The following is a 13,369-nucleotide window of genomic DNA, read 5'->3' on the forward strand; positions in this document are numbered from 1 at the left end:
TAAATCCATTCCCCTTTTAATGCATGGCAGTGTCCGGTTTGCTTTTGCTGCTGCACTTCAGCAGTGTGCACTATTAGCCAATTTTTCATCTATGATGACCCCCAAGTCCTTCTCTACAGCAGAATTTCCTATAATAACTCCATTTAGCCTATAAGTAGCTTGTTCATTTTTGTTCCCATAATGAATTACTTTACATTTTTCAATGTTAAACTGCATTTTCCACCTTTTGGGCCACCTTTCCAGCTTATTTGTCACTTTGTAGTGTTTCCACATGCTCTCCTGAGTTAATTTCCTTACTCAACTTCGTGTCATCTGCAAATATTGCAATTTTACTCACTATGGACCAGATTCTTTAAGCTTCAAAAGTGATAAAATGGAGAGTGATAAACAGCCAGCCAATCAGCTCCTACCTGCCATGTCACAGACTGTGTTTGAAAAATGTCAGGCAGGCTGTTTATCACTCTCCATTTTATCACTGTTGAAGCTTAGAGAATCTGGCCCAGTGTCACTTCCAATATCATTAATTAATATATTAAACAAGGTGGGTCCCAATATTGAACCTTGCGGGACTCCACTTTGGACCTTACCCAAGCTGGAATGTATGCCATTTACCACCACTCTCTGTCCCCGATTGTGCAACCAGTTTGATACCATGCCAAATGTGCAGTGGGGCCCGAGCTGTTTCCAGGGCCCACAGCTGATCTTGCATCCAGTCACTTTCTGCCCCAAAACTCTCCTCTTCCCCCCACCCTGCCACCGTAGAGAGCGGCCACTGTCACAGCACCCTCTCCTTGGCCCAGTGTGCAGTTTTATTCACTCTCTCACTGCCACTCTCTCTTTCTCTCTGCCACCGTCTTTCTCTATGCCACTCTCTCTATGCCAAGGTCTCTCTCTATGCCACTGTGTGTTTCTCTATGCCACTGTGTCACTCTCTCTCTCTCTATGTCACTGTGTCTCTCTATGCCACTCTCTCTTTCTCTGCCACGGACTCTCTCTCTCTCTCTCTGCCACAGTCTCTCTCTCTCTCTCTGCCATGGTCTCTCTCTCTCTCTCTCTCTGCCACAGTCTCTCTCTCTCTCTCTCTCTCTCTGCCATGGTCTCTCTCTCTGCCATGGTCTCTCTCTTTGCCATGGTCTCTCTCTCTGCCACCCTCTCTCTCTGCCACCCTCTCTCTTTCTCTCTCTGCCACGCTCTCTCTCTTTCTCTCTCTGCCACGCTCTCTCTCTTTCTCTATATGCCACGGTCTCTATATGCCACGGTCTCTATATGCCACGGTCTCTATATGCCACTGCCTCTCTATATGCCACTGCCTCTCTATATGCCACTGCCTCTCTCTCTCGCTATGCCACTGTGCCTCTCTCTCTCGCTATTCCTCTGTGCCTCTCTCTCTCGCTATGTCACTGTGTGTCTCTCTCTCTGTATGTCACTGTGTCTCTCTCTGCCACTGTGTGTGTCTCTCTTTCTGCCACTGTGTGTGTCTCTCTCTCTCTGCCACTGTATGTGTGTCTCTCTCTCTCTGCCACTATCTCGCTCTTTCTCTCTCTCTGTATGTCACTGTGTGTCTCTCTCTGCCACGGTCTCCTTCTCTGCCACGGTCTCCTTCTCTGCCACGGTCTCTTTCTCTGCCACTGTCTTTCTCTGCCACGGTGTCTCTCTCTTTCTCTGCCATGGTCTCTCTCTTTCTCTGCCACGGTCTCTCTCTTTCTCTGCCACGGTCTCTCTCTTTCTCTGCCACGGTCTCTCTCTTTCTCTGCCACAGTCTCTCTCACTTTCTCTGCCACGGTCTCTCTCTTTCTCTGCCACAGTCTCTCTCTCTTTCTCTGCCACGGTCTCTCTCTTTCTCTGCCACGGTCTCTCTCTCTTTCTCTGCCACAGTCTCTCTTTCTCTGCCACGGTCTTTCTCTGCCACGGTCTTTCTCTGCCACGGTCTTTCTCTTTCTCTGCCACGGCCTTTCTCTATCTTTCTGTGCCACGGTCTCTCTCTTTCTCTGCCACGGTCTCTCTCTTTCTCTGTCACGGTCTCTCTCTCTTTCTCTGCCACGGACACTCTCTTTCTCTGCCACTGTCTTTCTCTGCCACGGTCTCTTTCTTTCTCTGCCACTGTCTTTCTCTGCCACGGTCTCTTTCTTTCTCTGCCACGGTCTCTCTCTTTCTCTGCCACGGTTTCTCTCTCTCTCTGCTGCTGCTGCGTGTCTCTCTCTCTCGCTCTTCCACTGCGTCTCTCTCTCTCTCTCTCTCTCTCTCTCTCTCTGGGCGGGATTTACAGTGTGGAGTGAAAGTTTGGGCACCCCAGGCAAAATTTAATTTCAATGTGCTTTCTGCCAAGCAAAGATGGAAAAATTTCCAAAAGGCATTCAAAAACATTTTGATTTTATTTCCATCATTGACATTTTCAAAATAACAGAAAACAAAAAAATGGCATCTGCAAAAGTTTGGGCACCCTGCAGAGTTTATAGCATGCACCGCCCCCTTTGGATAGCTGAGACCTGGCAGTGTCATGTTTTGTTCTCAATCATCGTCTGGAAAGACTAGTCAAGTCAATCTCAACGTTTTTAAAAGCCCAGACTCAACTGACCTTGTCCCCAACAATCAGAACCATGGGTTCCTCTAAGCAGTTGTGTAGAACACTGAAACTGAGAATAGTTGACGCTCACAAAGCAGGAGAAGGCTATAAGAAGAAAGCAGGAGAAGGCTATAAGAAGATAGCACAGCATTATCAGATGCCAATATCCTCTGTTCAGAATGTAATTAAGAAGTGGCAGTCTTCAGGAACAGTGGAAGTTAAAGCAAGATCTGGAAGTCCAAGAAAAATATCAAACAGAACAGCTTGCAGGATTGTAAGAAATGCAAGTCAAAATCCACATTTGACTACACAATCCCTCTAGGAAGATCTGGCAGACACTGGAGTTGTGGTACACTATTCCACTATAAAAAGATACTTGTACAAATATGGTCTTCATGGAAGAGTCATCAGAAGTAAACCTCTTATGCATCCTCACCACAAAAATCAGCGTTTGAAGTTTGCAAATGAACATATAGACAAGCCTGATGCATTTTGGAATCAAGTTCTGTGGACCGATGAGGCTAAAATAGAACTTTTTGGCCGGAATGAGCAAAGGTACGTTTGGAGAAGGAAGGGCACAGACTTTAATGAAAAAAAACCTCTGTCCAACTGTTAAGCATGGGGGTGGTTCAATCATGCTTTGGGGTTGTATTGCAGCCAGTGGCTCAGGGAACATTTCACGAGTAGAAGGAAATATGGATTCAATAAGATTCCAGCAAATTATGGACGCTAACTTCATGCCATCTGTTTAAAATCTGAAGTTAAAGAGAGGCTGGCTTCTTCAAATGGATGATGATCCTAAATACACCTCAAAATCCACGGTGGATTACATCAAGAGGCGTAAACTAAAGGTTTTGCCATGGCCTTCACAATCTCCTGACCTCAACATAATTGAAAATATATGGATAGATCTTAAAAGAGCAGTGCGTCACAGACAGCCCAGGAATTTCAAAGAACTGGAAGACTTTTGTAAGGAAGAATGGGCAAACAAGAGTTGAAAGACTCTTGGCTGGCTACAAAAAGCGTTTACAAGCTGTGATACTTGCCAAAGGGGGCAGTACAAGGTATTAACTCTGCAGGGTGCCCACACTTTTGCTGACGCCATTTTTTGTTTTCTATTATTTTGAAAGTGTAAATTATGATGAAAATAAAATCAAACTTTTTTTGACATGTTATAAGAATGTCTAATCTGTAATTTGATGTCTTTTGGAGGTTTTTCCATTTTTTCCTTGGCTTCTTTTTGCACATTAAAATGAATTTTTGTCTGGGGTGCCCAAACGTTCGATCACCACTGTACTATGCTGAAAATACGGTAAAACACCCGTTTTGCTGCATCTTCATATGTACTAAAACCCGGCCGCTGTGTCACCGCAGGGCAGGGTATTGCCAACTTTGGGTGGCGATACCCTATAGAAGCCTATGGGCTTCTATCTCCGCAGCCTCCCGGGGATGTCCTTCTGGCTGCAGGGGGGAGGTGGGGACGCCGGGGACGCTGCATAGCAAAGGAGGTGACTGAGACCTGGCGAGGTGCGGCAATGTATGTTAATACATCCCGCCCTCTGCCACTGTGTCTCTCTCTCTCTCACTCTGCCACAGTGTGTCTGTCGCTCTCTCTGCCACTGTGTGTGTCCCTCTCTCCACCACTGTGTGTCTCTATCTGTCTGCCACTGCCAAACCCTCTCCCTCTTTCTGACACTGTCTTGCTCCCTGACACCATGTCCTGTCTCTTTGACACACTATATCACACTTTCCTCCCCTCTCTCTTCGCTTTCTCCTATCCTTCCCACTGTCTTTCCCCATTTTCTCTCTCTCTCACTCACTCACTCACACTCACACACACACACACACACACACACACACACACACACACACATTGTTTCTCTTTCCCTCTCTTGACAAAAAGGAGCTGCGCAGTGACTATTTTAGACCAACAATTTCAGTAAGAGAAGAATGGTAGTGCACTACATTGAACACAATGGCCAAGAGTGGTAGTGCAGAAGCTGGGCTTTCATAGAAGCTTTCCAACTTCAGGAAATATTCACAGCTATTGCTTTACATATGTCCACTCCCAATCATTCCTTAATGCTTCTCATTTACTAGCACATCACACATTTTACATCAGTAAAATAGGCAAGTCTTTCCCATGCTCCCTACCCCCCCCCCCCAAGTGTGCCTCTGACCCCACTTACTGTGATGTCTCTTTCTCATACCTCCCCATGTGAACCAATAATTTCCCCTCCACCCCAATATATGTACCTCTCCACTCTGCCTCACCAATGTTACTTTTGACTCCCTCCTCATTTGTGCCTCTGCCCTCTTCCTCCCCTATGCACTATTATTCCCCTCCACATATGTACCTCTGCCTCTTTCCTGCCCGGGGTTGGTGATGAAAACAAGGGAGGGCATATGCTATCTTTACTGCCCCTGGTAACCTGATGGCTTAATCTGGCCCCATACAGAACAGTAACTATAGTAATAACAATAATGCAATTTTTTTCAGATCATTAACCAAAGCATCATAACTCGCAAGGCTACCTCATTGCTTATTGAATCCCTCACTAAGACAGAGTAGGGTTCAGCAGCAAGGAATAGACAAATGTGGAAAATGTGGGGAGCTACCTATGGAGTTTACTTCATACGTATGACCTGTTACCTGTTTTAGAACCTGAATTAATCATTTAAAAATACATTGTTTGCCTCCAGGCCCAGCTCTTCTTGATGTAGGAGAATCTATGAGAGAACTTTCTGATATCAAAGACTCCTTAGACATTGATGTGAAGCAAAACTTCATAGATCCACTACAAAACCTGCACGACAAAGATCTAAAGGAAATCCAGGTATATATATTTAAACAAATATATAAGAGACCCTGCAATAGCTCTAATATTAATATATTTCTTTTAAATGTATTTCAAAGGTTTTTATAACAGTATATATGTATTTTCTGAGGATAACATGATGTGCTGCTGCCTGTAATTCAGTCAATGGCAAAGTGTGAAAAGATGAAATGCAATCCCTTAATCTACATTTGTCAGCAGCACATTAGCAGCTAATAATAGTAGGTGCTATCACTTGGACTTGTGTATAGTATCTCAGCATGACATATTGTAAGCAGTGGAGTGGAAAGTGACCAGAGTCCTCACTTTCAGGAACATTAATAAAGTCTGGAGAGCTGTGTCCCGATTCACGTTTAGTGGAAATTGAAAAGAAAAATAGTGTTTCCAGGCAAGACTATATAGTAGAAATCAAATCGAAATCGAATGAAATTCCAGATCGAATCGAATTCCACATCTAACCGTGTGTACTCACTATTATTTCTCATTCTCACTCACTCTTTCTAATGGAGGTTGATAAGCAATGGTCAAGGAGCAAATTCAATTTGGCTGTATAATCTATTTCTAAAGAAGCATTCAGCATGGCATGAGATTAAAAACAATGTGGAAGGGATTCTTAATCTTTGTGTCATTAGTTCTGAACCCAAGACTGCTCTTTAATGGATTTACCTTCACAAGCCTATTATGCTGTTTAATACACTGATTATTCATTATGTTCTATTGTATTTTTGTTTGTCTATTCTGTAAACACACTCTACAATTGCTCCAATCATAATAATTTATGCTGCAAACTCAAATGTTGTCTTTGTCTGTTGAGGAAGATGTACAATATGATCAGATGATTGGAGCTTTTAAGTAAATACCAGAACACTGAGTTGTAGCATGGCATTTGCAGTTAAAAATTCAGCTTAAAAAGATATAAGGTACCACCCAACTGTCCCATTGTAGGCAAGACCGGCCTGATGGGGACAACTTTTGTCCTGCAGGGCAGAAAATAAACGAGATTCACTTCTGCTCTGTATAGAAGAGAGGATGGTGAAGATGTGCTACAAAAACAGGTAGTAATGAGGACTGAATTTGAGAACCCCTGCAATAATCCTCAAATTTTCCCATCTGGTCACATATTAAGGATTTCTGTCTTATAGAAGAAGGCAGGATAATGACTGACCCAGCAAAATAGATGAACTTACCTGTGCATCCTTAATAAAATATACAAAACATGTCCTGTTGGGGGTAATTGAGGACTGGAGATAAGAAATTTGGTTTATTGGATGGAAGGGTAGGGTCGTAATGCTAGTAAAGTGGCTGGCATGACCCCAAGGTGTGTCCATATCTCCATTAGCATGAGGTTATGCTCCCTATTTTGATTTCTGGTACTCCAAAGTTGGAGGAAAGGCAACTTTCATACTTCAATAGTAAACATTGAAACCTGTATTTTAAATATAATTTTTTTCAAGCTACTCAGCAGTGCTAAATGCAGTATAACCTATATTTGTGTAATTAAAGCAGTCATAATTTTTTTTTTTTTTTTTTAGCATCACTTAAAAAAGTTGGAAGGTAGGCGCCTGGACTTTGATTACAAAAAGAAGCGGCAAGGCAAGATCACAGATGATGAGATTCGTCAGGCTCTAGAGAAATTTGATGAGTCCAAAGAAATTGCAGAATCGAGCATGTTTAATCTTTTGGAAATGGATGTAAGACCCTACTGTGTATTCTCTGCTAAAACTATTTATTTTACACAATGTCCATGCTGTTCCTATTACATTTACGGTAATACTAAATAAATATTACTCTTACAAGTAAAACATAATTGAAATGATACAAAACATATGTAAATCCGGAATTTAACTCATAATTTATATAATCTTCTGCTTTCACCTCAAAAAGATGTTGCATTTACTGTACTATGGGGAGGTATTTAATTATGGCAGTTTTTCTTGGCTAGTCAAAAAAAATAAAACTTTTGTGTTCAATTGCGGATGTTTTCAGTCGGTTTTTATTCATTTTTTGCCGATTCAGGTTCACTTTTTTGAAAGTCAAAACTGCATAATAATGATTAAACAGTGTAAAACAGGCACAATTTAGATGAAAAAATGTGCCAATCCATGGGCGGTATTCAATGACCTGATACGTTGGTCACAGCGATTCAGATTTTACATTCGCCAGCCATTCACCGGTTTTTTACGTCGATTCGCCAAGCGTCGGGAGTCGCCGGGACTAGCTGTGTCACCCTATTCAACGTGGCTGAGAATCGCCGCCCCCAACGGCGATTCTCAGCCAATCCGGCGTTTCCCTAAACAGCTTCAGTACTGTAAGAAATTGCAGTGAAATGCAAGAAAAATGCAAATTACCCTGAAAAAACGATTCCAATACAGCAGACTGCAAAAGCTGTGTAATCTCCTCAAAGGCCAAACGAAGGAGTGAGGTGGGGAGGAGAATCATGGGTAAGTGAGGTGCACCATGGGTAAGAACAGTGCGTTGTGGGAGAAAAAAAAAATACCAGAAAAAATTAAATATATATTTGTATAGCACTTCTACGACCATCACATCACACAAGGGCAGCAAATAATAATACATTACACTTGCAGAGTTAAATTGAACACTTAAAACCAATTATTTCACAGGTTCCTATAAAAGTTCACCACAAAAAGATGACGAGGGACACTCGGTGAGGAACGGCGATATGAAACAAGAAATAAGAATCGCCAACTTCTCATTGAATACACTTTTGGCGATTCATGGTGATTCCCGTCGACTACCGGCGAATCCCCATGAAAATTCCTATAGACAAAAAACGGCGATTTGTAGAGAATAACATTTGGCGATTGGGGCTTCATTCACCGGTCGTCATCGGCGAATAGAGGTCATTGAATAGGGTGATTCGCTTTTTCAGCTCCAAAAATCGCCGGCACACACGAAAAAAACACAGAATCGCCATAAAACTTGGCGATTCTGCCTCATTGAATACCGCCCCATGTGTTTTTCAACTGTGCCAGATTTTTGGACTAGTCGAAAAATAGTCACTGTAATTAAATAGGACAAATGTAAATTTGACCTAAAAACATCAAAGTGCCATTTTTTCCAACTAGCCAAAAAAACGCCACTTAATTGTGAAAGTAAGAAAAGTGAACTCCAGTGTGAAAGTAAGAAAAGTGATCTCTACATTGACTGGTTAGAAGTAATACTTTACATTGGTTATTCTATATCAACTCTGGGAGCAGAAATTTTATATCGTAAGATAATTTCAATAATAGACGTGTTATTTTTCTGAACCATATATAAAGACAAAGAAGACCGCTAAAAGTTATTAATTCGTATAATGCTAACAGGGCAATGTATTTGTAGATGAAAGTTAGTGACTGTGGTAGACCTTTTCAAAGGAATCTAGAAGCCTCTGAGCAGAAACTTCAGATGGATTTTTATTATTATACATTACTGTTCTGCCAATAAAGAAAAGGCAAGATTAATTTCCCTCAAAACTAAGACATATCAAAATATGTTTTTAAGAAATTAGTTCCGCTATAAGCTTGAAAGGATAGCCACAATACACTTACATAATACATTATTTCAGCAGTGAACGGCCAATGGCTGTGGCAGTTTTTCCTTATTGCAATGCATCTTTGTACTGTCCAGGATATGACTGATTTGCAGATAAAGTTGTTGGAAAACACGGATACCGTTCTATAACAAATTCTACAGTTTGCATAATCATACAGAAGTTCCAAATCTATTATGAGTCTATTAATGAAAATGGAAATTGTTTTGATTCCCCCAAAATCTGCTGTGTATAAATTTTATTCTGAAACTTTAGATCCTGAATTGATCACCACTTGGCCTTAAAAATGTATTTCATTTTAAAAAAGTTTTTTTTTTTTCTAAATTGTTCTCCACATTTACCCATGAACACATTGAAATATGGGGTGACATTTAATAGGATGAGAGTTTTAGTAACTTTTTAAAATCGCCCATTATCGCACTTTTTAAAATCGCATATTTTCCTGCAATTTCGCATATTTAATGAGCTGCGTATTCCGGGCAAAAAAGTGCAATTAAGTGCAATAACGGGTGATTTTTAGTCATGAAAATGTGAGAATTTGAGGAAATGTGCGATTTGTGTTAAAAAAAAAAAATGGTGAGAGGAGCCGGACCTGGTTACAAAAATACTGGGGACAAAAAGCGTAGCGGTCCCCCGTATTTCTGAAACCAGCCCCGGACTCTTGGACTGGTCCTGGTCCCAAAAATACGGGGGACAAAAAACTCTTGGGGTCCCCCATATTTTGAAACCAGCACCGGGCACCAACAGCCCACGGTGTCATGCCACAGCCGTGGTACACTTTTTACATAAGGTCCCCCGGCCGTGCCATGAGCTGGTCAGCCTTGGACGGAGTCCCTGGGGGAGTGGGGACCCCCCAATAAAGGGGTCCCCCCCTGGCTTCACCCATCCAGGGCTGAAGCCCGGGGCTGTCACCGGTGTCCCAGGGCTTTGGACACCGGCCTGATAGGGTTAAAACACTCATTCCAAACATTGCTTTATACAGGTGAACTACAAGTGCCAGCAGGCCTCCCCCGCATGCTGGGAATTGACGAACCACAAGTCCCAGCATGCGGGGCATTAATGGGCCCACTGGGACTTGTAATCCAGCTGTAAAAATAATGTTAAAAAAAACACACACACACACAAAAGTAGAACTTTATTACACACACAAACAAACACCTCACTTCTACACCAATATACTTACCGACCCAGGGTCCAGCGCTGACCTCCTCCTCCAGAGCCAGCTCACCCCGCACTGACAGCAGGGTGAGCCGGCTTCCTTCGGCGCTGGTAACAGCTTCTATAGCGTTGTCCCAGTGCTACAGAGGCTGCTAGCTTCCTTGGCTGATGCGTCTCTATGGAGACGCATAGCTCAGCCAAACAGACTAACCACGCTAGCAGCCTCTGTAGCGCTGGGAGGAAGCCTGGTCACCCCGCTGTCAGTGCGGAGTGAGCTGGCTCTGGAGGATGAGGTCAGCACTGGACCTGGGTCGGTAAGTATATTGATGTAAAGTGAGGTGTGTGTGTGTGTGTGTAATAAAGTTCTACTTTTCTGTGTGTGTGTTTTAGTTTAACATTCTTTTTACAGGTGGACTACAAGTCCCAGCGGGCCCATTAATGCCCCATATGATGGGACTTGTGGTTCGCCAAGTCCCAGCATGCGGGGAAGCCCTGCTGGCACTTGTAGTTCACCTGTATAAAGCAATGAATGAGTGTTTTAACCCTATCAGGCCGGCATCCAAAACCCTGGGACACCGGGCTTCATCGCTGGACGGGTGAAGCCTGGGGCTTTATTGGGGGGGTCCCCACTCCCCCAGGGACCCCGTCCAAGGCTGACCAGCCGCGGTGCTCATGGCACGGCCGGGTGACCTCATGTAAAAAGTGTCCCCCCGGCTGTGGCATGACACCGCGGGCTGTTGGAGCCCGGTGTTGGTTTCAAACCCCGTTTTTATGGAACCAGGACCGGTCCAAGAGTCCGGGGCTGGTTTCAGAAATACGGGGGGGGGGAACCCCTACACCCCTACACTTTTTGTCCCCCGTATTTTTGGAACCCGGTACAGCTCAATGAGCCCAGGGCTGGTTATGCTCAGGAGGGGGGACCCCACGCTATTATTTATTTTAAAAAAATAACTTTTACACATTTTTTAAGACCGGACCATGCACAGATCGCAATGATCTGTGCATGGTTCTGGCCAATGCGTCTGTCAGAAACTGGTCTGCATGTGTGGCGATTTTTTTGTAACGTTTTTCTGTTTTCGCATCTCATTAAATATGCGATTTGTATACTTTTCAATGTGAAAACATCTGCGTTACTAAAAATCGCACCTTCAGAATGTGCGATTTTGCGGCAAAAAAACGCATTTTTGCCATTTTCCGCATCTCATAAAATATGCAAATTCGGGAAAACATGCGATTTCGGCCGTTTTTTGCCTAAAAATCGCACAAATCACGTTTTATTATCTCATTAAATGTCACCCATTTTATAATTTAATTATGCACTCTATCACAAGTCTGACCAACCTGTGGCTCTTCTGCTGTTGTGAAACTACACATCTAAACATGCCCTGCTACAGTTTAAGCATCCCTTGCTAGTAAAACTACGGCACGGCATGCTTTGACTTATCTACTTTAGTACATAAAGCTGTGTGTCCTACATTCTTTTAAAATACATAGTTATTTCTTCTTTGGAAGCTTATAGGTAAATACCATCCTTGTATTTATCCCACTAGACTGACACTAATCATGCCTGCTTAATCTGATGCAATATGCATAATATGATAATGAATGACGGAACACTTTTAATGTCCTGTTCTGGCAAATAATGCGACCACTAACCCTCAGATTAAAATTGCACTTTGTTAATTCTCTATTACAGGCGTAAGATTTACATACAGCAGCCATCTTTCTTTCTTGCAGTATCATTTGCCACTTTCCAATGGATTGCCAGTTCCCTGAGGTGTGCATGTCATAATCAACACCATGAATATTTTGCAGCATGACAGTATACATTATTAGTCAGCTGTGTATATTATGACAGCTGTTTGTCCCAGAAATGTTTACCTTTTTATATTTATAGCCAATGACATCTGGAAATGAAGAGAATTGGGAACATATTTAGCAGATATTCTCATAGTTTGTCTTTGCCACTTTAGGAGAGAGTACGAGAGATCTAAATGAGAACATCTATATAGACCACAATGTACTGTAGTTCTTGCCACAAGTGTTTTCTAAAAGTTGATTTATATAGGCTTTAAAGTGTTACTGTGTTTCTGGGGCTAAAACTCACATTTACTTACATTTGAAAATCAATTAAAAAATAATGTTAGTATATGTGCATTTTAGACCCTAAAACACAACATTAATTTAGATTGATTTGATTTAAAATCACCCTTTAGTAAGTATACCCCTAGATGTCTTTCAGGTCTTGGCCAACCAATAACTATGTTTCATATGTTGTTTGCTCAGATTGAACAGGTGAGCCAGCTCTCTGCTCTTGTACAAGCACAGCTGGAGTACCACAAGCAGGCAGTGCAGATCTTACAGGAAGCCACTGTAAAACTTGAACACAGGTAAGCATTCTGTTACCTACATTTTGATGTACATTTAAGCTTCATAAATTGTACTTGGGATATAGCATGGGGAGATAATTAACACACCTAAATCTATAGCTGCATTTCCAAACCTAAAGGGTTCAGATAAACATCAGCTCTACACGTGTTTCGTATTATTAACAATTTTACAGAAATCGGGTGATGAGTTATTTAAATGTTGTGGTGCAACAGGATTACAGTTTTTTGTCAATTTATTGCATCTTTGTGTCAGATTTTTGCTTTGTACAAATAATTGACCGAATTGAAAGTTGTTTTTGCATATGGTAAATGCAACTTTCACTTTATTAATATCTGTCAACACATTATTCTCTCATATGACCTTGCATTATATGCTGTACAAATAAGGTAATGTGACCTTTTGTACTGAGAAGTCACATCTCTGAGCTATCCTTATGCCTATCACGCGACTTAAATACACATTTGAAACTCCAATCTTGGCACATATAACAGTTCTGTACAGCGCCAAGAATCGCTTTCTTCCACCATTGCATTATGCTAATAGAAGAGCAATGGTCTTGGTAATTGGAAGAGCAGCCGGAGATGATGAGTACAAAGCCATGGGGACTTTTCTGGGGAAAGAACCTTTAAAACAGGCGACTATACCTGGAAAACAGGGACATCTGAGATATCACTTGCCAATCACACCAGCCCAGAAACCATCAATCTCGGTCTAATGCATAGATTGACTGGGGTATGAAATCCATTTTAACCATTGTTTGGTTTGTATGTCTCTGAATGGGTGATGCTGTTTATTTAATCCTCATTTCAGCAGCATCATACAGTTTTGACTTTAGGCCATCTTTTCTCCGAGAGGCAAAAGTGCATA

General features: G+C 42.1%; 1 protein-coding gene across 1 annotated transcript in view; it reads left to right on the plus strand.

The window, feature by feature from the left end:
• SH3GL2 (SH3 domain containing GRB2 like 2, endophilin A1) overlaps positions 1-13,369 on the plus strand; it is a 170,872-nt gene that overhangs the window by 135,001 nt on the left and 22,502 nt on the right. The window contains exons 5-7 of the mRNA XM_083184428.1: positions 5,267-5,400; positions 6,933-7,091; positions 12,398-12,501. Of these exons, the coding sequence (XP_083040554.1) occupies positions 5,267-5,400; positions 6,933-7,091; positions 12,398-12,501 (397 nt within the window). The remainder of the gene's footprint in view (positions 1-5,266; positions 5,401-6,932; positions 7,092-12,397; positions 12,502-13,369) is intronic.

Source organism: Crinia signifera, chromosome 1, assembly GCF_055691185.1.
Source record: "Crinia signifera chromosome 1, ASM5569118v1, whole genome shotgun sequence".
Lineage (NCBI taxonomy): Eukaryota > Metazoa > Chordata > Amphibia > Anura > Myobatrachidae > Crinia > Crinia signifera.